Raw genomic sequence first — 24,841 nt, 5'->3', positions numbered from 1 at the left:
AGACCAAGATCGGACACCAGAGCTCTGTTCTAATAGCTTTATTGCCCAGATGAGAAGTCAGCTTGAATACAGCCCGTGCCTGCGTGCCTGCAGCCCTTCCAGCCCGACAGTCAGTTCTGCATAGTGACCTCCTTTCAGTCCTGGGAGCAGCGAGGCCCGGCCCCTCCCACTTCCTCCCACTGCTTCCGGCCTGGGGGCATGGAAGGGATGGGGATGATGTGGCCAGAGAAGGGTCCCCTGGAGAAGGGTGGGTGGAGGCCCCAGTGGGCGGGAAGGTCCTGAAGATGGGGCAAGAGGGAAGGGGTGTCAGTGTGAAGATGAGGCTGCATGCACCTCCCTCCACATCTGAGGGTCCAGCGGGCGTGGGTGGTAAGAACTGAGACTGGCCTGGGCTGTGCTGGGCAGGGGAGGGGCTGCCTCGGCAGCCTGGGGACCCAGGGTTAGGGGCAGGCCATCCGCCCTCTGATTCGGCCACTGATAAATGGGAGTGTGGGCTGGGGGTGGTCATGAGGGCCTCCATCGAACAGGGAACTAGGGCCCGGGGGGGGGGGGGTCAGACCACATCCTGACTTTGGGGTTCTCGCACTCGGGAGTTCCCCTCCTACCCCGAGGGGGAGGACATCGTTCCTCACCGCCTCAAAGGCAAGGCGCCTAGAGAAGCAGGTGGCTCCTTCCGTCTGCAACCCTGTCTGCGTGCCCCCTAGCGACCCCCGGAACTGGGGCTCCCCAGGCCTGTTCTGAGGGACACCAAGAAGCCCACCCTCCCACCCAAGGAGGAGAATCTCTGGGGTCCAGTGACCCACAGCCTTTTCTGCCCACCTGGGTCCTGCTTCCTGCTCCCCCCCACCTCCGGGCCTGCAGCTGCCCCTCCTGCGGGCTCCGAGATGTGGGCTCAGGGGTGTGGCCAGTTGACGGTGGACACTCAGCCGAGGAGGCAAGAACAGAGGTCTGTGGGGTGGGCTGTGGGCACAGGGGCGGGGTCCTACCTAGACTAACAACTCTGAGGTCTCCCGCTGGCGGTGGCCTCAGCTCCCAGGCAGGGGGAGCTCCTTTAAGGGCTGGGACCTCAGGCAGACCCCCACCCCAAAGGGAGCCCAGCGCCCAAGTTCGTCATTGGTGATGCGTGGCAGGGCTGAGAGGGAGGGGGAATCCTGGAGGTGGCCGAGGCTGCCGGGAAGGGAGCGGCGATGAGAAGCACAGGATCGAGCTGGTGTGGCGGGGCGCAGCCTCACTCCGAGTGGACCAGCGCCCCAGCCCCCTGCCCAAAGCCAAAGCCTTTGGGTCCGAAGTTCTTAGCATAGCATCCTGGGGGGAGAAGAGATGATGAGGACATGAGGCCACACCTCCCGCCCTCCCACTGCGGATGCACCAGCCCCTGCGCCTGGCCAGGCCTCTGGGGCAGCCTGGTCCCCCAGCACCCCTCACCTACACAGCACCCCCAACCCAACAGTGAGGAGCTCCCTGGCTCCACAGTGTACCCATTTCCCCTGCCACCAAAACGACAGGAGCAGCATTATCCACTGGAAGAGCACCAGACTAGGAGTTAGGAGCCTGGTCCTGACCCATCCGACCCCAATTTGCCCTATGACCCCGGTGGCCCTATGACCCCTGCGGCCAAGTGGCTTCAGGGTCACACCAGATGCTCCGGACTCGACCCCAAGGCCAGGAATCGGTTTCCATTTAGCAAGGGCATAACCACCAGCCCCTTCCCCACCCCAGACACCCCGACCCTCCCATTCGAAGGGAAGCCACCCACCTTTGCAGTAAATCTCGCCATCCTTGTCGGCCAGGGTGGTCGACTCGAGGCCTTTGCCGCACTTGGCACAGCGGAAGCAGGACTTATGCCAGGACTGGGCAAGGAAGGAGATGGTTAATGCTGCCACCAGGGACCCGGGCATCCCTGCCCCCCAGCCCCGGCCCCCCTTGACGTGACCACGTGGAAGGGCTCGAGACACTTCTGAAGTCTGCTCAGCTGGGCCTGCGTGGGGCGGCGCAGTGGAGGGAGTAGGCCAGGGACCACACACCGCCTCACACCGTGTGTCGCAACGGCTGGATGGTGAGCGGCACCAGCTGCACCACAAAGGGCAGGCTGGGGCCGGGGCCGGGGGTTGCGGGGGTGGTGGTCACCGCCAAGGCTGCCCCACAGGCACGCCCAGACAAGTCTTCTCCAGACCCATCCTCCCTGGGAGTCAGTGGCGTGGGCTTCAGACTGGTCCTGGCACGGTGCTTAGAAGCTACACAGCCTCTGCCACTTCTTCACCTGGGAGACCTCGGCGTCTACCCTGCAGATGGACCTGACAACTAGGTATACCCCCGCATGGTGCCTGGCCACGCAGCAGACATTTGTTATTGGGGCTCTTCTGCAGCAGCCTTGCCTCTGAAGTTCCAGGACTGGCTGTCTTTGTGTGTGTGTGTGTGTGAGGAAGATCGGCCCTGAGCTAACATCTGTTGCCAATCCTCCTCTTTTTTTTCCTTGAGGAAGATTGTCGCTGAGCTAACACCTGTGCCCATCTTCCTCTATTTTACGTGGGATGGCACCATAGCATGGCTTGATGAGCGGTGCTAGGTCTGTGCCCAGGATCTGAGCCTGCGAACCCCGGGCTGCTGATGGAGAGCGCACGAGCTTAACCACTATGCCACCGGGCTGGCCCACGGACTGGCTGCCTTGTTTGCTCAGAGGCCATCACCTCTTGGGGAGGGGGGAGGCGATATCTCCCTCATGAGGTGGTTGTGAGGACTCAGTGACTTGAGCAGTGTCACGTGCCCGGCACGGGGCGGGCAGAGTGGAGGCCCTGAGTCAAGGGGGTCAGTATCACTTGGAAGGAGGACCAATCCATGAAGTGCATTGAACTTGGCAGGAAGAGGCCCCAGCAGCGTGGATTCTCGGGGGGCCACAGAAGGCCCTTTGTGGTTCTAAGAGGAGCCTGGAGACTAACAGCCTGTGGTGGAAGGAGCCGGCCGGGGCTGCGCGGTGATGGGGACCGGCACAGGCAGCAAGCCCTCCCCACAGCCAGCTCCCACCAGCACCGGCCCAGCAGGCCCAGGCTGCCCTGCAGACAGCTCTGCGGGGAGGCAGGGGGGCCGACAGAACAAGGCCTTTTAAGGGCAAAGAGACTCCCTCAGTGCAGCCACCCCGGTGCCGGTGCCGGGCTGGAGAATGAAAGGAAACCGGATCCCTGAGATTTCCTGGCGGCCAGACGGAGGCACGTGGCTCCTCCTCCCGTGCTGGAGGGGCAGCAGGGTCCACAGAGCTGAGACCGGGGGCCTCCTCCAGTGCCCTGCGGCCCTCAGCGGTCACCCAGCCTTTGCCTCCCGCTCTGCAGAGCAGGGGTCGCCACCCCAAGCTCTCCAGGCTGGAGAAGGGCTGAATCACCAGCAGACCCCCCACGTCCTATTGCCCAGCCCTCCCTCGAGACAGCACCCATCCTCTGCTCCTTCACATGGCACCTAAAGGTCCTCCGGCCCCTCCGTTTCTTTCTCAGCCAAGGTCAAAGAGAGGCGGGAACTTCTCCCAACCTTTTCTGCTTGAAGGCAAACGTCTCACCCCGACTCCTTGGTAGCACGGCCTTAACTCTAACTTAGAGCCTGGCTAGGTAACAAATACTGATTCTTAGCGACTTCTTATAATTTTCGCTTCTCACAGCAGAAAAAACACCAACTTAACAATCATTAATAATATCTCCTGTTTTCATATCATTTCCTCAATGGCAAGGATCTTCGTTCTGACCTCACGACAACCCCACAAAGTAAACAATACCAACAGCAGTAACACCAGCAGCAGACCCTCGGGGAGCACGCTGGGCTCTGTGCGCTCTCGCATCTTATCCTTAACTCGGCCTCGGAGACTGTCATTTGCTCCACTTTACAGACACACAACTGAGGCTTCGGAAAGTTAAATGATTTGCCCAAGGTCAAACACCTAGTAAACAGCAAAACTACACTGCAAACCAGGTGGTCTAGGGTCCCAGGACTAAATCGTCCCGCGAGGACCGTGGGTCAGCCGTGGGGGTGGGTTCAAAGGGGTTTAATAGCCCAAAATAGAGTGAACAGTAGGAAGAGCGAGGGCATGCGAGTAAGGGGGCCCCAGGCCGACTCCTCGCCAGCCACGTACTGGCTGGAGATCTGGGCAGACTGTGCAATGCTCTGAGTCTCAGCTTCATCCTCTGTAAAATGGGGTCACAGCACGGATCTCCACCCTGACTCTGAGGGTTGAACGGAGAGCCTGCTCTGCTCCAGACGTGGCCATGAGTTAGTTCCCCAGCCACGCCCCCGGGGCCGCCACTCAAGGTCCAAACTTGGCCTTAAAAGCCAAGATCCAAGTCCAGGAAAGCTGCCAGCGGGTTCTAGGCCCCGCTGTGCCATCGGCTTGCTGGGTGAGCTTGGCCAAGTGCCCTCCACCCTGGGCCGCCTGTGAAGACCCAGAAGCCCTCTCTGGCCATAGATCTTGAAGATGCCTCTTCTGAGACTCTCTGGCTGCTGGTCGGAGACAGTGCATCCCTGGGCCTCCTCCCCTGCAGCCTCCCTAAGGGCTGTGAGACTCACCGTGGGCCAGGGGCTCGCCACCCGACTCTTCCAGTCCTTCAGGGGCCACATGTGGGGCAGTTAGAAATAGTTACAGAAACCTCCCGGGAGGCTCTGCAGGCCCTGAGCTTGAGGTCTCCGCCCTGGGGGTCCGTGCACGGGTTTCTGGGAGTCCACATCCCATGACACAGAATGTGTGTAGACTCTCGGGTGCTTATTAACATTCTGGGGATCAACAAACCCTTTTGAAAATCTGATGCAAGCTCTGGAACCTCTTCCCAGAAAGAGACACGTTCCCACAAAGCCACACAGAATGTTAGAATGTTAGGGGGCTTGTGGAGCCTCCGAAACCCATCCGTGCCTCCTTAGAGGTCTGTAGTCCCCAATCCTAAACGTGGACTGATCTTTGCAACTCCCTGTGAACAGCCCAAGGCGTTTAATCATCCGTCCCACGGATGGGGGGCCGTCACGCTCCTGAGTGATCCGGGCTCCCTGGAAACCAGGGGCACAGGGACAAGGGGGTGCTCCTTCACCCTGGGCTTTTGAAATGAAGGGAGGAGCAAGGGTCAGACCTACCACCTGCTGGAAGCCCCACTTGAGGAAGGCGTCTGCAGCCTGTCTCCCTCCCCTCCCCGCACCACGCCCCACGGCCACCTTACCTTCCCAGCACCGATCACCTTCTCGGCAGCATAGACGGCCTGGGTGCATCGGGGGCAGCGCTCGGAGCCCCCGATCTTCTGGGCAAACTTGGAGGCGTTGGGGTTGGTGGTGGGCCTGTGGCCGGGGGCCCTGCATGGGGAAGGACATGCAGTGGGGTGACTCACACTGAGAAACATGGGTGGGTGCGCACTGTGTGGCCAGTGCGGGGCTAGGGGCTCCAGAGTCATCATCCATTGCACAGATGGACAAGCCAGGACTCAGCCCAATCTATTTTCTTTCTTTTTTTTTTGGTGAGTAAGATTGGCCCTGAACTAACATCTGTTGCCAATCTTCCTCTTTTTGCTTGAGGAAGATTGTTGCTGAGCTAACATCTGTGTCAGTATTCCCCTATTTTACGTAGGATGCCGCCTCAGCGTGGCCTGAGGAGTGGTGCTAGGTCCCCACCCGGGATCCGAACCTGCAAACCCTGGGTCACCAAAGCAGAGCTTGCGAACTTAACTGTAACACCACCAAGCCAGCCCCTCAGCCCAGGCTATTTTCCAGGGTATTTGAAACATCACACTTCCCTCAGCACCTAGTTAAATGCTGGACCTCATCACCCCTCCTTGGCTAAGGACCGCGCCCCCCACCCCCACCCCAGGCCCCCATTCCTGCAGCCCGTCTGTTAACAGATTCCTTCCAGGAGAAATCTGCTGACAAGTCATTCCCACTGGGGCAGCGGCCTTGGCTGCAATGTGGTAACTCATCCCTCATTTCCGTCAACGCCCCCCGCCCAGGGCCCAGGAGCTGGCCGGGCTGACCGCCAGCAGCACCGGTTACAGCAGGTCAGAAGTCAGTGGGTGCTGGGGACCTGGTGACCCCTGTAGCCTCTCCGAGGGGAGTGACTTCCCCCAGCAGAGGGAGAGATGCAGAGAGCGGGCTGGTATGGTGGCGCTGCCACTGAGCCCTGGTCCAGCGCAGACACTCGGGCTGCAGGAGCCCCAGCCAGTCACCGAGGCTGAGCTGGGTTTCTCATCGATGAAGAGAGGAGGCTGGACAAGCCATTCTCGGGGCTCCTCCCAGCTCCGACTCCTGTAAAAATCCAGCTGCACGCTCTGGACACAGGGGAGCCTGTTTGTCCCCGCTGGAGCCCAGCTCCTCCAACTGGCCTGACACCGAGTGTGTGCTCCAAGGCCACCCTTGAAATCAGGGCTCTCTGAGCCTTCCTCTGCTCAACCCGAAGTGGTGGAAATGAGCCCGCCGGGGTTGGGGGGGCGGGAGGAGAGCGCTCAGGGACCGGGTTGGGGGGGCACTGTGCACTCACTCCTCCTGCTTGATGCCCAGCGACTCGCCCTTGTCGGTGCTCAGCGTGCCGGCGCCCTGTCCGTAGCCGTAGCCCTTGGGCCCGTACTTCTTGCCGTAGCAGGACTTGCAGTAGATTTCCTCACCATGCACCGCCACGGTGGTGCTGTCCAGATTCTTCTTGCAGACCACTGCAGAGGGAAGTCAGTACGGGGAGTCAGAGCCAGGCCCGCGGCCGGCTCGCTGCAAGGTCCCTCCGGGCACTCTGCACGCACGACCTCCTGATCTTTCAGGAGCAGCCCGGGAAGGGGGGTCAGGATGGCCAGAGAGCTGGGAGGAGCGAAGGAGGGGACCTGCGTGGCCCAGCTCTAGGAAGACTGGCCAGAACACCCCTCCTGGAGCCACTGGGAGCCAGCCTCGGTCCTCCACACCCTCGTGTCTCCCGAGGCTGCAGGGTACCCCAGGTTCATCGGAAGCAACAGCCTAGGCTGACCCCAAGCCTTGACTCTCCGCCCTTGACAAAGAGACCACGTGTCCCGGCAGAAAAGGAGAAAAGAAGGAAGGAAGGGGAAGGGCAGGGTGTTCCTGCCTCCAGCGACCGGATGGAGAAGGGACCATCTGGGGGTGCTGGGGCAGGGAAGCAGGTGAAGTGATGCCTCCAGAAGAAAAGAAAAGCCTAACATTGACGAAGTGTCCAGCATGGTGGACTTTGAAGGGAGATACAGTCGTGCGAACCACAGCAACAGGACTGGCAGTTTCTAATCTCAGAAATCACTTTGCCACTGGAGGAAGTGAGGTCAGACGCTGGGAAGAACTTCCTGACTCCTAGGGTAGGAGAGACTGGAATGGGATGAGCTGGGAGGCCTGTGGCCTCATCTGTGCTGCTGTCTATCTCGGGGGGAGCTGTGCAGGCTCTCCACATAAGAAAGCCCTTGGGGCTGGCCCGGTGGCGCAGCGGTTAAGTTCGTGCACTCAGGTTCACCGGTTCAGATCCTGGGTGTGGACCTACGCACTGCTTGTCAAGCCATGCTGTGGCAGGTGTCCCAAGTAGAGGAAGATGGGCACAGATGTTAGCTCAAGGCCAATCTTCCTCAGCAAGAAAAGAAAGAAAGTCCCAGAGCCTGGGGTCATGAACAGTCAGACTGCCCAGAGTCAGACCCCAGCTCTCTCCCTCTCCCGCTGTGTGACCTGCGCAAGGAATTTCTCCTTTCTAGCCTCCGTGTCCTCATGCGTAAACACAGATAGTGATGTCTCCCCAAAAAGGTGGCTGTGAGAACCGAGATGCTCTGTGAGAAGTACTGAGCACATGCCCTGCACACAGCAGAGTCATCCCAAATGCTGGCTACTCTCAGGTGGACGCCATGGTCAGCCCCATAGGAAGACAGGGAGGGGTGGGCAGGCCCAGGGCTCCAAAGATTGCAGGAGTCCAAACCCCACCTGCCTCTCTCCAGAGACTCCACCTTGCCCTATTTCCTTCGGTCTGGTCCTATGATGCTCTCTTGGTTCCAGGATACTCCTTAAATCCTGGGACCCGGTGGCCCAAGTGGACCACATCCTCCCCCATGTCCTTCTGCAGATGGAACCCCAGGGAAACAGCTGGAGAAGGGCCGCCTCTCCCGCCCTCCGAGGAGGCTCTCGGCTCAGCTCCTCGAGCTAGCCATCCTCTTGCCTTTTAAGGGCCAGCTCCTCTCTCACCCGGAGCCCCAGGTTGGAGATGTCGGACTAAATAAGGACCCTCCTGTCCTGGCCGGAGGTCCCCACCTCATTCCAGCACTCTGGGCAGCCCAAACATGGGCCTTCCCTCGGCCTCCCCTGGGGCTTGGCTCCCGGGAAGGAGGGAGAGGGGGCAAGAGGCCAAGGGCTTGGACATTCCCTTCGAGGGTGGGAAGCCAGGAGCTGGCCAGGAATTGCTTCCCGTAAGACCCAAGTTGAACTGAGAATTCGCGGAGCAGAGGGAGGGCGGAAAGTGGACTCGAGAGCAATGGGGGAGCAGAGGTCCCGTGACTGACCTCCGGCAGGAGACCCAGGAGCTCGGCCAGAGGGGACGCCAGGTCCCTGTGCCAGCACACTCCAGAGGGCCTCCCTGCTGCCACCTGGGCCCTGACCACCAGGTGCAACATCAGCAGCTCCCCGTTGGTGTCCGCCCGGCCCCCTCTGGGCCACCTTCCGCCCTACCCTGCCTCTGCCCCTCCACCTCCATCCAGGCGGGGCACTCAGCCCCTTGCGGGCTCCACCGAGACTCAGTGACGGGCGTTGTGAAGGAAGCCCTAAATAAACGCCTCCTAGACCATGTTAAGCCCAGAAAAAAAGTCCCAGTTATGGGTCAGTCATTGCATCTGTTGGGAAAAGCTCCTTCCAGATGGCGTCTGGTTCGGCGAGGCCTGTGTCGCCATTTGGAAATACCCGGAAAAGCAGCCCCAGCTCCTGACTTCCAGATGTGGTTGTTTTCCGCCAGCCCTTGGTCCCTTTTGGTGAGGCAGAGCGTGTGGGACCCGGAGGGTCAAACTGACAGTAAACGCAGCCTGTAGGGAGGGGCCGCTGGTGTCAGAGGGTGGGCTGGGCTTCTGGGAGCTTCCCCCGTGCTCTGCTCTCGGGTTCTGGGGAGCAGCCCCATTCCAGGGGGTCGGGCCTGACCAGCTCCGCTTTCCCACAGGGCCAGCTGCTCAGCCCGACCTGTCCCAGGAGGGAGGTGGCTGCAGCTCAGAGCCGGGCTCGTAGCCTCGGGGTAGGCCCCCGACCGCAGCGCTGAGCTCTCCCGCCTGCTAATGGGAACTGGCTGCCCCTACTGAGGCCCCCCACTGTACTGCAGGCCCATCCACCCCTGTCCCGGGTCAAAGGCCACTCCCCTGACTCCATCTATTCCATCGTCCTGTCTCCTTTCCTCCTGGGTCCTCGACCCTCAGGAGAGGGAATGCAGGTGCCACGCTGAGTGGAACCCAGAGCCAAGGACCCGAATGGTCAGAGGAACTTCTTCTGGGGACTCAGGCCAGCCCTGCTCCCCAGCCTGACCTTCCACAGCTGCTTCTAATCCGCAACCCCCCACACCCTGGCCCGGGCTGCCCTCTGCTTCCAAAGCCGCCCCCTGCATTCCTGACTTCCCTCCACCGCCTGACCGGCCGCCACTCCTCCACAAGCAGGACTGTGGGCAGGCGGCCTCTGGGCCCCAGCCAGCCACCTTTCACGGCGATTACGCAACCTTAGAGGGTGAAGAGCTGCCCGGACCCTCTTCCCAGGCAGGGCCAAGCCCTCTCGTTCCCTCGGAGAAAACAAACAGCTTGGAATTCTGAAGCGCAGGGAACTGCGGACAACGAGACGCTGCTGTTGGCGGCCTCGTCCTCGGGCGGCAGGCCAACGAGGCTCGACCAGGGCTCATTACACTCCGCACTCCATGGGACGCAGCCCTCGGCTGTCACCTGGCCGGCCGGGCAGGGGGTGGGGCCCTGCAGCATGGTGCCGGGCGGCTTCCGGCTGGGCCCCCAGGGGCGCTTAGGATCAGGTGAGCACCCCGTGAGCAGGTGTCCTCACACCTACCCGGATCCTGCTTGGATCACAGGTCACGGGGAACAAAGCCACCACAGATCTCTCAACTTCGCTTTCTGTGATGCAGGATGGAGGGGACCCCGTTCCCTGGACCTCCCAGATGGGCTGGGACTTCAGCCCCCAGGGGCGTCTCCTTTGAGTCTCCCCTTCTTGCCTGTGGATGCCTCGGCGCCTTCTGCATGTGTGTGTGCGCGCGTGTGTCTGAGGCAGTGTCTTTCATTCACTGAACACCCACCATCGCTTTAAGCACTTTGTTTGTTTTCCAAGCACCTTTCATTTTAATTCTCACGACACCCCTGCGGAGGTGAGTGTTATCATCTCCCCCGGAATCGTGAGAAAACTTGAGCAGAGAGAAACTGAGTGACTTGCCCGTCACCACACGGACAACCAGCACTGAATTCAGACTCAGACCCTGCCCTCCGGGCTCTGAAACCTACAGCTTAAGTGGACTTTGCCCTGCCTCCCACTCTGCCGGCCTCAAGGAAAACGCCTCTTACCGCGGAGGCTTCTTCTCCTAACCCACACCCTCTGCTCTGATCACGATGAACTGAGTCATCTAGGAATCCAGGGCAGGCTCCCCAAGTCGCCACTGCCTGGGCGCTCTGAAAACATCACTGGCCCAGGCACCTGCCAGCTCAGCATCCTGGAGTCAGGGTCTGGGGTCCCCCGACTCTCGGCTGCCTGGTGTCTGTTGCCTGGTTTCCGGCTCATCCAGGCTTGAGACTGGACAAGTCTTGCTCCGGGTTATAGGGAGTGGATGTCAAAGAGCCTGTCCTTCTTTTTCCTCTTATCCAGGCTGCTGGAGCAGGAAGGGGAAGTGAGAGGGGGAATGGCCGGCCAAGGAGTGGGAGAGGAAGGGAGCCCGGCTCCTCCTCCAGACTCAGCTTCCCTATAAGGTTGCAGCCTCTGCTGCCTTTTTACGGGGACGATTCGGGTCCAAAGGCTGGTGAAACTTTGGGCTCAAAGTGTCTTCCTCTTAAATGATTGTGGCAGGGAGAGAAGTGGAGTGGAAAGTTTTCCTAACCAAGTCTTTACAGCTTGGCTCTCAGCCCCGAGCGCCCGCCACCCCCACCAGCTCTGGCCAGTTCATCCCCTTAGAAAGCAGCTTCTGAGCGGAACAAAGAGGCCCAGAAGTCTTTCCCTCCCCAGCTGCTGCACTCCAGCCAAATGTCAAGCTGTTTACATCCCGTGGGACCAGTTCCCCCAAGGTTGGGGGAGGTTGTTGACAGGCCAGCCTGCGGGGGCAGGCCCAGGTCCCCAGGGCTGCCGCGGGCCGGCGTACTCACTGCACAGGAAGCAGGACTTGTGGAAGCTGCTGCCTTCGCACTGGACCTCCTCGGCAAAGTAAACCGTCTTCTGGCACACCCCACATTTCTTGCCTCCTCCCCAGTTCGGCATCCTGAAACTGGACACAGAAACGGGAGTTAATTTTGCAGGGAGGCAGGAAACACCGATTGCCCGTGACGGAGACGCCACATGCAGCCCGCGGGCCCCGCATCCTCCTAAACTGCTCCTCGCGGAACCGACAGGCAGTCCCTGAGCAACTGCTGTGGTTCAGGCCTGCGCTGGGTGTTCGAAAGGATGTAAATATGCGTCAGATACCGGCTCCAGGAAGGAGGCTGTCATCGCAATAAAAATGAAACACCCACCACGGTAGGCATCAACACGGACGAATCCCACACAGATTAATCTGGAGCAAAAGAAGCAGAGATACTAGAATCCGTAAGACACAGATCATCTGTGTCAGGTTCACAAACGGACGAAATTTATACGGCCGAGGCCTGAACACACAGGAGGAACAGTTATAAAGAAAAACAAGGGGGTGGTTATCACAAACTATCACCTTAGGTTTGTTACCTCTGAGAGGGGGGGAAGGAACACGGTTGTGGGGGGCTGCTGGGGGCTGCGACGGCACACGGAGCTGAGTTCCCAGGCTTTCGAGTCCATTAGACTCAGGCGGGCTCTACCAAAATCAGATTTACCAGCGCCACCCCAGACCCGATGTTTCATGACCTCCAAGGATGAGGTACAGGAATCTGGACTTTTAATAAGCATCCATAGCAGGCGGCCTGACACCAGCTTTGAGATGCTCTGGGCACTGGTTCCAAGCTGCCGTCCTGATGCAGACAGGTTTGGTCCCATCCTGACCCTGCCACTTGCTTGCTGCGTGTACCCTGGCAAGGCAGTGCGTCTTTTTAAACTTTGATTTCTGCATTAAAAAGCTACTTCAGGGGCCGGCCTGGTGCCACAGTGGTTAAGTTTGTGCGCTCCGCTTCAGCGGCCCAGGGTTTGTGGGTTCGGATCCCAGACGCGGACGTACACATCGTTCATACAAAATAGAGGAGGATTGGCACAGGGCCAATCTTCCTCACCCCCCCCCCCAAAAAAAAAAAAAAGCTACTTCATAGATTATTTCTGGGGATTAAATGAAACACAGCGTGTCATACGCAGCACAGGGCCTAGCCTACAATGAGCGGTCCATAATGATTCTTAATGCAGAAGCCCAACACCACTGGAGAGCCGATGCTGCAGAGCTGGCCCTGATTCCCCAGAGAGCGGCACAGGAGGTGAATGCCATGGGGACTTGGAGAACAGGGAAAGCCCTCAGCTGATGGACCTGGTTCTCTCCTTCCACTGCAATCGGTCGCTCAGCAGGCATGTGACTCTATGCACAGAGGGAAGCGGTCCTGTGCCAGGTACAGGGGACGTGGGTACATGATGGGGCCAGGTGGCCCGGGACGGGGCAAGTAAAGGAGGATGCAGCGGGCTAGGAAATGAAGGGCAGGTACCGAGGGGTTTGTTGCCACAGGAGGCAAAGGGGCGTCAGGAGAAAGCTCACGGGGACACGTGTCATGGAAATGTTGAAAACGGGGGCATGGATCCAGAGCCCACCCCGCTGGCATCAGGGCTTATGCCCACAGCTCGGGGGTCAGTGTCGGACAGAGGGAGCCCCGTCTCCACTGCTGGAGAGCTTCCCATCTAACGGTGGACACGGGCTTCAGCTCAAGAAGACGCTCCAGGCTCAGGGCCTTGAGGACAGAGCTGCTGGCTTAGGACATCGGGGACGCACGCTCTGACTGCCTGGTGGCACTTGGTGGCATTCACGATAGAGTCCCCACGGTCCACGCAGCACTGTTCAGTCAACAGCTGAGGAAAGAACAAAGGGTCCCCACGCTGAAAGCCACACCGGGGCATGCTGTCCACAGCCGTGCGTCTCTGCGGAGCCCCAGACCCCGTGGAAGCGCTCGGTGAACGTGTGCAGGCTGATACGCGCATGGGGCTTAAGGTGGCCAGAGTGGTGCTGGGGATGTCGCCTGGAACAGCACAGAGACCTGGGTCTGTCGATCAGCAAGATATGTTTGCACCCCCTCTGCTCCGTCCTCCAGTATCCGAAGAGCTGGGCTTCCCTCTGGTCCCACCCTGGTCCCTCTCTTTCCCAATCTCTCTGGTCCTGGTGCATCTACTGTCACCCCACGCCGAGGACTTCCACATACAGCTGGCTCTGACCCCTCCTCTAAGCCCAGTGTCCAGTTTCAGGTGAGCATCTCCACCTGGATGGTCCAGAAGGACCTCAGTCTCAACACGAGTGACCTGAACGCATGACCTTCTTTCTGGAACCTGTTTTTTCCTGACTTTTCCATTTTTGCTTGTGGTACCACAATCATTCTCTGCCAAACCCTAGAATGATACGAGCCCCCTCCTTAGCTGCCCCGGCTCCGCTCCCCTTTACTTACTCATCCCCAAATCGTGGGCCGTGCTCTCCTCGTCGACCCTCTTTCCAGCACCCTAACCCAGTCTAACCCCCTCTTGCCTTCCCCCGCCGAGCCCACACCAGCCTCTCAAAGAGGACACGAGGCTGCATTCGCCTTTTTCTTGGTAACGACCCCGATTTCAGCCATGGCACGTGCGTGGACCTAAGCTGACTAGCCCCGGTTATGGGCGCAGGGGTGGGCCGGCTGTCCACACCGGGCCAGTGAGATAGAAGAAGGGAGTTCTGGGGAGTCTGGGGAAGAAAAACCCCGATCTTCCGAAAGAACTTCCTGGAGGCAAGCCCATTGCCCCCCTGAGCGAAGCGAGGCGAGCAGCAGACTCTGGGGGCGTTGTCCCGAGGGGGCCAGGCAGTTCCAGGACGAAGCTGACAGCAGGGAAGACAGAGCTGAGAGTCTGTGATGACATCACTGAGCCACCATTCAGCCAAACCTCCGGCTCATCTCTCTCTGAATTTTCCGGTCAAACAAACCAACAAATTCGCTTTACTGTTGAAGCCAGTTACTCTACAAGCGAAGGCATCCCCAGGGAGGCAACAGTTCCGGCCACACTGCTTCTGGAATCTCCTCCCTGATCCACCCCCCAGCGCTGCCAGATCTTTGTCGAGGGTTCTGCTCCAAAACCATCAGCGACCTCTGCTGCCTGAGAACAGGCAGACCCTCACCTGGAGACGCTCCAGCCCCGCCTCCGCCAACCCCGCCTCCGCCAACGTTCCCAGCTCCTCTCCTGCGTCTGCACCTCACGTAATCAGGGCTGGTGAATTAAGTGCTCCCTTCCACCTCAGAGCCCAGGGCAGGACCCGGCACGCAGCAAGGGCTGGGGCAGAGCCTGTGCACAGGGCTGGGAGGCTGTGCCGGGGGAGGGCTGGAGCTGGGCCCCGGGCCGTGGGCCACTGCATCCCCAGGCTCACGCACACATTGACACACCCGCAGGTAGGATTTCTCTAGCCGCACATGACTCTGCCTTCCTCAGAGAATAACCCACGGGCCTGAGCTGCCAGGTCCCTAGGGCCAGGGCCAGCCCCCACCACCGCCCTCCGTTCCTTCAGCCCTGAAGACTCCAGGGGCTAGCTGCCTTGTTGAGCAGGAGCTCAGGGCTACAAAACCATCTACGTGGAGGACGGTTCGAGAAAAATAGCAACAGACAGTATGTGGCCGTCTGCCTAGCCATCAACCGTTTTCCCTCCTTGTTACAGACCCCGATTGTCTTCAGGCAGCCACCCCTCTACAGAGGGACTCACGGAGGTGCTCCCAGCCCCAGCTCTGGGGGCAGAGCCTGGTCCCTTGGGCCCCCATGGCGATCCCACTCCTCTGCGGGGTCTGCTTCAAGGACCAGCCGTGGGATGAGAGGGGAGCTCTGCTGGGGAAGATCCGGAAAATGTGCTCGTTCATATGGAGCCACACAGGTTCTCTTCTGCCTCTGAGGAGGTGACCAAAGGTGACCCCCAGAACTCCTGCAGCCAAGGCACCCCCCCGACGGACCGCTGTTGGCTGCATGCCTACTATGTGCCAGACAGCCATCCCATTTCGTCCCCACAGTAAGGTGGGGAAAATGCCCACTTTGAAGACAAGGAAACAAGGCTCAGAGAGGTTAGGCAACTTTCCAGCAGTGGCTGGGCTGCAAGAGACAGATGGGGACAGCCCTTGAAGCCTCAGCCACCCTGACCGCCATCCCGCCACCCCCCCACATTTAAGCGTGCCTGCACCTGCTGGACATCCCGGACCCCGAGGCTCGGCCCTCTCCTCCCTTCCCCACCCCCGAACCAGAAGGGGACATGCTCCACGCCCCTAGGAATACCCCTCAGGGAGGAACGGCCTGCACCCCGTGGTTGGGAGCCAGCTCCAAGTAGTGTTTTGTTCCCGGACACAAAGGCCCTTCTCCTGCTGGGGGAGACCCGCAGCCCCACAGAGGCCTCCCTTGTCCTCCCTGGCTCCGTGTCAGGGGCCCACATCCAGCAGGGCCCCAGGGAAGCAGGAACACGGGCGGAGGATGGGTGAAACCCAACGGCGTGCCAGTGAGGAGAACCAGTCCGGGATGCCTCTCGGCTGGGCCTTTGTCTGAGCTGGGCCATTGGGTTGGGGGTCGCCCTTCAGGGCCCAGTGAAGGGACAAGGGCTCGAGCACCTTGGGGTGAAAAGCAATGACCGTGTCCAGGCAGCCCCTGTGGATGGGCTCCCCTCCCCTCTGCCCAGAGCACCCTCAGTCTCAGCTGGGGGGAGCCAGGCCACCTCCTTCCCCCACGGGGCAGGGGGCGCTCTTCACTCCTCCTCCCCCGCCTGCAGCGGCTTCTTCAAGCAACAGCCAAATCCCATAGTCTGTCTGTCTGTCTGCCAGGAGGCTGAATTGCCTTAAAAGGAAACCTGGTTCCCGGAGTTTCTGGAGTGTCCGGGGAGACACCTGGCTCCCTGCCTTCCCAGTCCTGGGGGACAGAGGGCCTGTGGGGACAGACAAGGAGGAGAGAAGTGCCCCAGGCCCGCACCCAGGCCGTGCAGTCCAGCAGAGAAGGAATGGGGTCTGGATTCATCCCTCCCTCGCTGGAACATCCCAGGTGAGTTACTGTCCTCTCTGGGCTTCGATCTGCCTGTCTCGAAACTGGACCATCCACTGAATCCCTGAAGTCATAGTCTGAGGACGAGATGAGAACGTATGGGAGTGAGAGCACAGCGCCAGCCTCCTGTACGTCCTCGTTCCTCTGATGACCTCCAGCGGGGCCGGCCCAGGCCAGCTTCAACCAGATGTGGGGCCAGACGTCCACTTTCCTTCCCAGCTAGTCCACATCTGGAGGGAGCCAGGCTTGAGAAGCAACACGCCAAATAAGGACCAGGAATTCCTGACTTATCCGTCAGCCCAGCGAGCGTGCCTGGGACAAGTGACTTTTCCTTCTTTGGGGCTGGGCTCCCGCCGGCTACCTGGGAGGCAAGCAGAGACTGGTCTGGATCCCGAGCTCTCTGGCAGCTGCTCCAGGTGATCAGAAGCACTGCTGCCCTCCGTAATCTCATCGTCCACGTGCTGGGTATTTGCGTGGGTCCCCTTCAGAGACACATTCCCATTGGGAACGGCCGCCTGTTCTGGTTTGTCCAACTTCGCTGTGTTGATCATCTCAGCAGAGAATAGGGCTGGAACTTTCTGCTGCATGGCTGGAAAAATCTGGTCAGCTATTGACCTGAGAGGTCAGGATCCTCAGGGCTGGCTGGACACTAGAAGCCAAGGATTGGCCTCTTCTGGTAAGCCACCGGCTCGAGTCTGCCGCCCACACCTTCCTCTCTGGTCGTCCCATTAAGAGCTGTAGCCAGATCCTCAGTCTCAAGAGGAGAGATTCAAGATGGCAGCTCACAGAGCGGCGGAGAAAGGAGCTGAGCCAGAGCATAGACTGTCATGCTCACAGAGCTCATGTAGGCTGGGATGGGGTAACGGGATCGGTGTGGTGTTTCAAGTCTAAGGACCCACCTTAGCGATGTACAGTGCTTAACGGCTGGCCACCAGTGCCTCAAGGAGCGCCTCCTCTCATCAACCATTGATGTGACAAACCATTCCCTGCCTTTGTTTCTCCAGTAGGAAAACCCCAGCTCTTCCTTTCCAAAACCTCCTGTGCCCTCGGGCCAGAGAGTGACTTCTGGGCGTGGGCCTCGACCCGCCCGCTTGGCCCGATGGAGACTTGTCAGGTGTTTGCTGGTTGGAAACACGCAGCTCCCATCACCTGAGCTCCACGGCATCTGGCCAGGGACACAGGGGAGCTGTCATCCTTTCCAAGCCCGCAGCTCAGCCTCTTCCCCACACCCCCACGGCAGGAGAGCAGCCAAGGAGAGAGAGGGAGGGAGGCGCCCTGCTGGCCAGGATTCAGAGCCCATGGCTTGGAGGTGACACTTGAAGGCCCAGGAAACATGAGAGGAACGGTCACTGGCAGGCGGACCGATGACCAATATGGAGATGCCAACTCGCACTCGGCCTCACGTGTCCCCCGACGACTTCTTCGGAACCCCGCACACGACTCGCCTCTCTAAGATGCTAACCAGCCCCACAGCTGCCATCACTCTGGGCTCTCGGTACCCCAGGCCCTGACCGTCGTTCCAGCTCTCTCTCTCTGTGGTGTGAGCTGCTCTTTTCAAATGCCCGTCTGTGGCCCCCGGGGATTGTGAGCTGACACGGGGGCCTTGTCTTCCTTCCCTGCTGTCCCTAACGCCCTGCAGGGCACAGCTCTCCCTCCAGAGCTCAGAGATGTGAACGTCACCCAAGGTAGAAATGGGGGTCTAGGACTTCTGGCAAGTCTTCCAGAACTATTACACGGAGTCCACTGTTACAGGGTCTCTCAGACTCATCAAGAGATCAGGTTTCTTCCCTTTCATCTGGAATGATGTCAGCTCACAGCAGTGACAAGGGGTTGTCCCATGTGGAAAGTTCTGAATGACTTTCCTCTGATGAATTTTTAAAAGAAACGAGCGCTCAGACCTTATAAAAACAGGTCGTTTTGCAGCTCACATCTCAGGGACCCCACCCCCGGCCACCCCCCCATACAGGATGCCGACACGGGGGAGACAGGGCCAGCTGCCTGATGGGGCCGAGCCTGAGCTAACGCCAACCTTCTCTTTCTTCCTCCCCCGTCACTGCCTTGAGTCAGACGCTGCCTTCTGGCCCTCGGGAAGCTGAGTCTGGAAATGCTAGACGCCTCGTATTTACGCACTTTACCATACATGGGAATTACTCGGTGCTGACGTCAGACAAATTCCTGGGCAGCTGCGCAGTCGGATGGTCACGTCATCCCAAGAGAAATTCCTGACAACTGGAAACCGCGGGGAAGCCGCCTGTCAGCAGCCAGGGCCCCCTCCCCTCCCCCTCCACCCACGGATCTACTGTGCGTGCGTGCATGTGTGTGTGTGTCTTTTCCTCAAGCAAGCTCTTTTCCAGGCTTCATTTCTTTCCTGCAAACCTGGCCCCAAAACTCAAACACCATCAGACCTGGGGAAGGCAGATCCCCTGGGTCTGCAGGCCGACTTCCGGGGGGGGCCCCTCCTCCCTGGCCATGCGGCAGAGAGCACACCTGGAGGTCTGAGTTCTAACCCTGACTCCGTCCACGTTCATACTGGCAGAGCCATATGGTCCTCAGACAGATTATAAGCGGCTGGCAAGTCGTCTGTGAAGCTTCCTGAATGGCAGGCTCTTCCTTAGTGAGCCGATCTAGAAACAGGAAATGTAAGGGAGTGGAGAAAAATAGTAACACGGTGACCAGGCGTGAGGGCTGGAAGGAGTTCACCTGCGTTTGGATGGCAGCTCAATACTGAGCGAGTTACTACGAGCTCTGAGCCTCAGTTTCTTCATCTGTAAAATGGGGGGCATCCACATATACCTCATAGATGGTCCACGATAATACACGTGAAGGATTTAGGCCAGTCCCCAGCACCGGCAAGCGTAGATATCTGTTTACTATGCTCTCAAGGAAAGGCCAACTCCAAGACTTGCCAGGACGCCCAAGCAATGGCAAATGGTTAACTTGGAAGAAAAGATCCTTTTATTCTCACTAGCACCTCTCGGATCTCAAAATGTTTAATGCCTGACTCTTCAGTAATTAAGGAAGCCAACTTTTCACCATAAGTCAGGCTTACCTGAAGTTAACACTTCAGCAGCCGTGGCAGAACCAGAGGCACTCCCAACTAGAATACACAACTGTGTACTGGGGGGCTTTGGGGAGAAGAAGAAGAGAAAAAACAAAAAAGAAGATTGGCAACAGACGTTAGCTCAGGCGCCAGTCTTTAAAAATAAAAACAACAAACTTTAGCAGCCCATCAAAAAAGCCCTCCCCATTTGCTGTCCCCACCAGGAGACCCACAGTGAATAAAAACGCTACCTTTTGCCCTCACCTGGCCCACAATGCCACTCATGGGGGAAAACTGGCCAGTAACCACCTGCAAGGTTTATGAGTGTCCAGGAGGCCAGCTCAGCGAAAAGCCCATTCCTGCCCTTTCATTCAGCAAATATTTACTGAGCCCCACCCAAGAGTCAACAGGCACTCCCGGTGCAATTCTGGCCCACTGAGGACGTTGGCCTCAGAGGCCGACGTTGGCAATGAGAACAGAAAACACCCGGGCCAGGAAGGATGGTGTGAGGGCAGCCCAGGGGCAAGGCTGCAGCCCTCCTGTCCTCACGTTTGTTAGCAGCCCGTGCTGGGCGGGTGGGCCTGCTCTGCAGTTTCTCTCTTGCATCTCCCCAGACCCCCTACCCAGGGCAGTGCCCCCACCCCCACCCCCCAGCCCACACCACGCCCTCAGCAGACAAACTTCCTTCCCTGTCCGACTGTCCCTCGCCCCAGATATCCTCCCTGAGCCAGGTCCCCGGGAGCCTGGGAGCCATGTAAGGCTCGATCCAGCTAGGAGGGGCAGCTGAGGGCTGGGGACAGTCTCTCTGCAAGAGGTGGCCCTGGGCTCCCGAGTGGCAGCCCAGCTGCAGAATCAGGAGGGTGCCGTCGCTCGAGAGCAGGTGAAGCTCAGCACCCGGGTCCCCAAATCCCACGTGGGAGAGATGCCCACTCTGCGCTAAGCCGACAGAGAGAGAGGCGCCCGGCACCGCAGCCTCCTTGCTTCTAGGGGGCGGGGGAGGATGGGAGAGGACCAGGGGGTCAACGGTAACAGAGCCCCACCGTATTCCAGGTCTGTGCAGCACGTTCCCAGAGTGAGTGCCGTCCCCAAAGGGCACTGAGCAGTCCAGTCAGCCGTCCCAGGTCCCCCGTGGCTTAAGCAGCAAATCCAACTGTCAGGACTCAGTCTGCCTTCCTGACAACTGCTCACCAAGATCCCAGGCTGCCTCCTGGAAATGCCCTTTCTGTCAGAGCCAGGCGGACTTCCTCAGTGCCACTGTGACGGGACCCCAGTGCAGAGCCCTCTCAGTGGGGGGGGGGGGGCGAGGGGCGGGGGGCCCACACATCCACTCACCCTCAGGAGCAGGGCTGCATGGCTGCAGCCCAGGCCTCGGGGGAAGGGCCTGACCGATTGCTCCCGGTTGGACCGGGGCCTGAGGAGTTTCCAGCAGCACAGGGACCAGGAGCTGCAGACCCCGCTCAGGCCTGTGAGAGTCAGTAACAACACCGGCCGCAGAGTGGCCTTTTGGGGGACATATGCCACTTGCTTTGAATGTGCTCCATACCGGCCTTTTTCTTGCTCTCCAGCCTTCAAGGGCGGAGGCTACAAAATCCTCGCTGTGGGGTCTTTCAGGCTTCCTAATCGTCCCCTCCTAGCCCGGAAACTTGGTGCAGGGGGAAGTGAAACGTCGCAGCTTCCACCTCGCTCTCCCGCCACACCTGCGCTCCGGCACTGATGCCTCAGGCCCGCAAGAAGCCAGATGTCCCCGCCCCCCGCGGGCACGTGTTCCCGGAGCAGGAGGGTGAGGGCGGGGTGGCACGGATGCCCTCATCCCCCCGCCGTACAATGAGCGTCAGTGGCGCGCAGAATCGCCGATTGTTTTGCTGCCAGACCTGCCGGCGGCGCAGGGAGCGGAGCGCCGGGTCGGGGCACGCGGGGGCTTCTGCGTCCGGAAGCCCCGGGCGGCGAGGGGCCCAGCGCCTCCTGGAAAGAGCAGCGCCGCCCCGGGTACCCGCGGCCACCGCTCCAGCTCCCAGGCCGCAACCGGCCCCCCGGCCGCGCCACTTTCCCTTCCAACTTTCCTTGCGGTCGCCCAGCCTGGGGGCGCTCGGTGCGTGCAGCGCGCGGGCGGGGACCGCGCGACCCCCGGGCGCACTCGCTCACCTGGCGGCTGGGTCACCGGGCGGAGGGCTCAGCTGGCGTCTGGGTCACCAGGCGGGCGGGCAGCGCTCTCCAGGCGGCGGCTGGGTGCGCCCGGCCTGCGCGCCGTTTTGTTCCGCTCCGGGAGGCGTGTCCCGGCCACGCCAACCAGAGGGCTTTGCACACTGCACCACCAAGCTGATGTCACGGCGCGAAGCCGGGGGCGGCCCCCCAAGACCCGCGGTGGCCCGCTGGCGCGGGCAGGAGACGCTAACCCAGGCGTCCCCGCGGACCCGCTGTGCGCCATTGTGTGCGCCCGCTATGTGTGACCACTCTGCCCCCACTGCGTTCTGCCTCTGTGTGACCACTGTGCACCCCCGCGGACCCACTGTGCTGTTGCGTGCGGCCTCTTGAGTGACCCACTGTGTGCCCACTGTGCGTTCCCGTGGACCCACTGTGCAACCACTGTGTGCTCATTGTGTTCTGCCGCTGTGTGACTACTGTATGCCCACTGTGCCCCCATGGACCCACTGTGCGCTGGCCATGTGTGACACTGTGTGTGCCTGCTGTGCACCACCATGGCAGAAACGTCTGGCACGTGCCCACAACCTCTCAGGGTTTCCCTGTCAGCCAGATGGGAGGCTGGAGATGTGACCTGGGAGATCAGACCCGAGAAAAACTTGTGCCCCAAGAGAAAGGGGGGTGTTACATTTGTGCGTCCTGGTGGCAAGGTGTAAGGGACACGTTTGGGCTCCAGAGCAAGACAGACCGGAGCTCTGATCCTGCCCCTTCCTCCTAGCCGCTGGTCCCTTGGCCTAGACACTTAGCCCCTCTAGGCCTCAGGTGCTGCATCTGTGAAAGGGGTACAACCTACGATCTGCAGGATGTGGTGAGGGGATGTGGCTGTGTGGGCCTCCAGCCGTGGCCCTCCACATGGAGCTCAATAAATGTCAGCTCCCTCCCCCAACAGCTTTGTCCCCTCAGCGTTCCCCAGCCTTCCTTGCATCCACAGGAGAACGCCCCACTCCACCCCCCAAAAACAGCAGCCCTAAAAAGTGGATGCCTCAGCTGAGGCTTTTCTCGGGACCTCCAACCTCAGCACGACAGACACAGGCCCCTCACAGCTGCCCTGGGGCAGTTACCCCCTGGCTGTGCCACCCCACCCAGTCCCCAGCCCCTCCCGAGCGCCTGCTGCAGGCATATCAGAGGGCAGAGAGGGTCGCAGCCTGCAGAGCAGCTGCCTGGCAGGGGAGACCCCCCACCTCTTTCCTGCACGCAGAGACAGCCCAGAAACCCAGCGCCCCCAGGGACAAAGAGCTCAGGCAATGGAGGAAGGGACTGTTTCTTCCTGGCTCCGGCCCCGCCCCCAGCAGGAGCACCGCCCTGTGTTTGGGGCTGTGGGTTTGGGTTTGCAGGAACCTGAGGAGTGTCAGAGACTGGCGTTCCCGGGAACGGGGAGCGGAACGAAGAAGTGAGAGCCTCAGGGAGAAGGAACCGTATCTTCCAGTATGTACAGTTTTGTGGGTTGTCGACTGCATTTCCAAGACCGAAGGGTCTTATTCTCCACGGTGCAATTGCAAGGTTTTTACTGAGTGCAGGCCGAGTGGGATACGAACCACGCTCAGATCCCGGGCTCTCGTTGCACTGTGATTGTGTGCGTTCTGTGGGTGTGTCTGTGTGTAACGTCCTCCTGGATCCTTGGCATCTGGAGCGCTCTCTGAGAAGGAATTACTGCAGCCTCCCTCTGTCCGTGGCAGATAACTGGGGACAGGTCCTGGAGGGTTTGCCGGTCACCCCTCGTCCCACGTCACACATAGATGCAGCTGCCACCTCTTCCAGCCTGGACAGGTGTCAAGGGCTCAGGCCCCCACAGGCTGGATCAGCTCTCTTCTGGGAACAAAGTCAAGAATTTTATAATCCAGAAAATGAAGTCTTTGTCTAGGTGTTTCTTGCCTTTTACCATAAGAAAGCTCTGTCCTTCGGCCAGGCCCTTCACATGAAGAGGGCCCTCTTTGCCTGGGACGTGTGCAAGTATCAAGCAGTGTTTCTAGATTGAACTGTCCTCCTCCGACCCAACCAAGATGTAGGAGGGGAAAGCAGGAGAATTCCTGGTCCTTCCTGCACTGAGCAAGCAATAGATCAACAGGTACACTGAATTCCAGAGCCACGCTGAGTGTCAGAGACCATGTGCTTGCTGCCCAAAGGTGGCGATCCCCTGGGATTGTCCCCTCTCCCTTCAGTTCTCAGCGTCCTGGAGAGCTGAGCCATGGAGTCTTGCCCAAGATTTTACAAAAGGGCAAACGCCTCACTTCCTTCTTTGGTCTGGGTTTGTCCCCTCAGAAGTGGTGGGGCTGTTGATGGATGTCCCCATGAGGACCTGGCAACCTGTGCTATGAAATGTCCTTAGAAAGGTCCAGGGAAAGGACCCCAGTGGCCCCAGTCACAGTAGAGGATCTTAAAGCACCTGTAAACAGGACGGCCATATAACGTGTCGTTCAAACTGGGATGCTCCTGATAGCGGATAGGGTAGCAACAGTATTCATAAGGACACTAAGCATCAGGACTGTCCCCGGCAAACCAGGACCGATGGTCACCTCACAGGTCCACCGCAGACTGCGTCAGGGTGCATGTCTTGGAGCAGTCTGGACAGAGCTGGAGATAAAGGAAGCCAGGTGGGCCCTGCCTTGTCTGCTGCTTTTCCAGAACCTCACCCCCACCCCCTGCATGCTGCCAGCCGTCTGGGTGTGGTCTTGGACAGGCCATTTGCAGGCAAGAAGATTCAGGGAGTTAGGAAGGGCCCTGGGGATGCATTGAGTCAAAGGTGTGCCGGGGTTACCCACCGTGCAACCAGGCACGAGCTTCATGCTGACATCACAGAAAGGCCATGAACCATCAGTCCTCGGGATGTCACACAAGCCGAAATGTCCCTAGGGCAGAGATGGCTATATGACCCAGCCCAGACTGGCTCCGCCCAGCCAGCAGCACCCGTCTCTGCACTCAATGCAGTCAGAGCTCATCACCAAGGGAGTCTCTGCGGGGGTTCCAGAAGGAGGCTGGCACACACAGGGCCTGAGTGCTTCTCTGGACTCTCAAAAAAGTCTAAGCTTTCTAGTATCCTCACCTCTCTGTGCGCACTGCCCCCTGATGCCTCTGGACCGGTACTCAGTACTGGGCATGAGCCCCTGCCCTCCAGCTTCCTCTGCCACCTCCTCTGCCATCTTCTCCTCTTTCCTCCCTCATCAGCAGCCTGACGTCACATCTTCTCTCTCCCTTCCTGCTGCGAAGTACTTCTTTTCCCATTAAGTTCAGGTAAGGGGGACCTGAGTGCGAGGCTGAGGGAAGAGTGTAGAAATGTGGCTGGCTTAG

The 24,841-nt window shown here is 59.7% G+C and overlaps 1 protein-coding gene across 5 annotated transcripts; it reads right to left on the bottom strand.

Moving 5' to 3' along the window:
• Window positions 1–23: 23 nt before the first annotated feature.
• On the bottom strand, window positions 24–21,656 carry CSRP1 (cysteine and glycine rich protein 1). 5 transcript variants are annotated; one of them, XM_070501662.1, is made up of 7 exons: window positions 21,500–21,608; window positions 19,367–19,442; window positions 11,289–11,407; window positions 6,485–6,653; window positions 5,181–5,310; window positions 1,757–1,850; window positions 24–1,305 (listed from the first exon to the last, which is right to left on the bottom strand). In XM_070501662.1, exons 3-7 carry the CDS (start codon window positions 11,398–11,400, stop codon window positions 1,229–1,231), a joined length of 582 nt encoding a protein of 193 aa, XP_070357763.1. In that variant the 5' UTR covers window positions 11,401–11,407; window positions 19,367–19,442; window positions 21,500–21,608; the 3' UTR covers window positions 24–1,228. The 5 variants fall into 5 exon arrangements, with proteins under 5 accessions (XP_070357763.1, XP_070357765.1, XP_070357764.1 ...); XM_070501664.1 differs by lacking the exon at window positions 21,500–21,608 and adding an exon at window positions 20,690–21,058; XM_070501663.1 differs by lacking the exon at window positions 21,500–21,608 and adding an exon at window positions 20,398–21,057.
• Between the last annotated feature and the right edge of the window lie 3,185 nt (window positions 21,657–24,841).

The sequence above is a fragment of the Equus asinus genome, chromosome 30, assembly GCF_041296235.1.
Source record: "Equus asinus isolate D_3611 breed Donkey chromosome 30, EquAss-T2T_v2, whole genome shotgun sequence".
NCBI classification, from domain to species: Eukaryota; Metazoa; Chordata; class Mammalia; order Perissodactyla; family Equidae; genus Equus; species Equus asinus.
Note: the sequence above shows the minus strand (reverse complement) of the source record. Positions and strands in the feature narration are given on the sequence as shown.

Bases quoted from the DNA above. Each gene is read 5' to 3' on its own strand.
- CSRP1 (XM_014843163.3), bottom strand. From the start codon at position 11,400: ATGCCGAACTGGGGAGGAGGCAAGAAATGTGGGGTGTGCCAGAAGACG. The intron at 6,654-11,288 runs GTGAGTACGCCG...TTCCCTCTGCAG, and splicing joins CAAGTCCTGCTTCCTGTGCA to TGGTCTGCAAGAAGAATCTG. The intron at 5,311-6,484 runs GTGAGTGCACAG...TTCCCCATGCAG, and splicing joins CTGGGCATCAAGCAGGAGGA to GGCCCCCGGCCACAGGCCCA.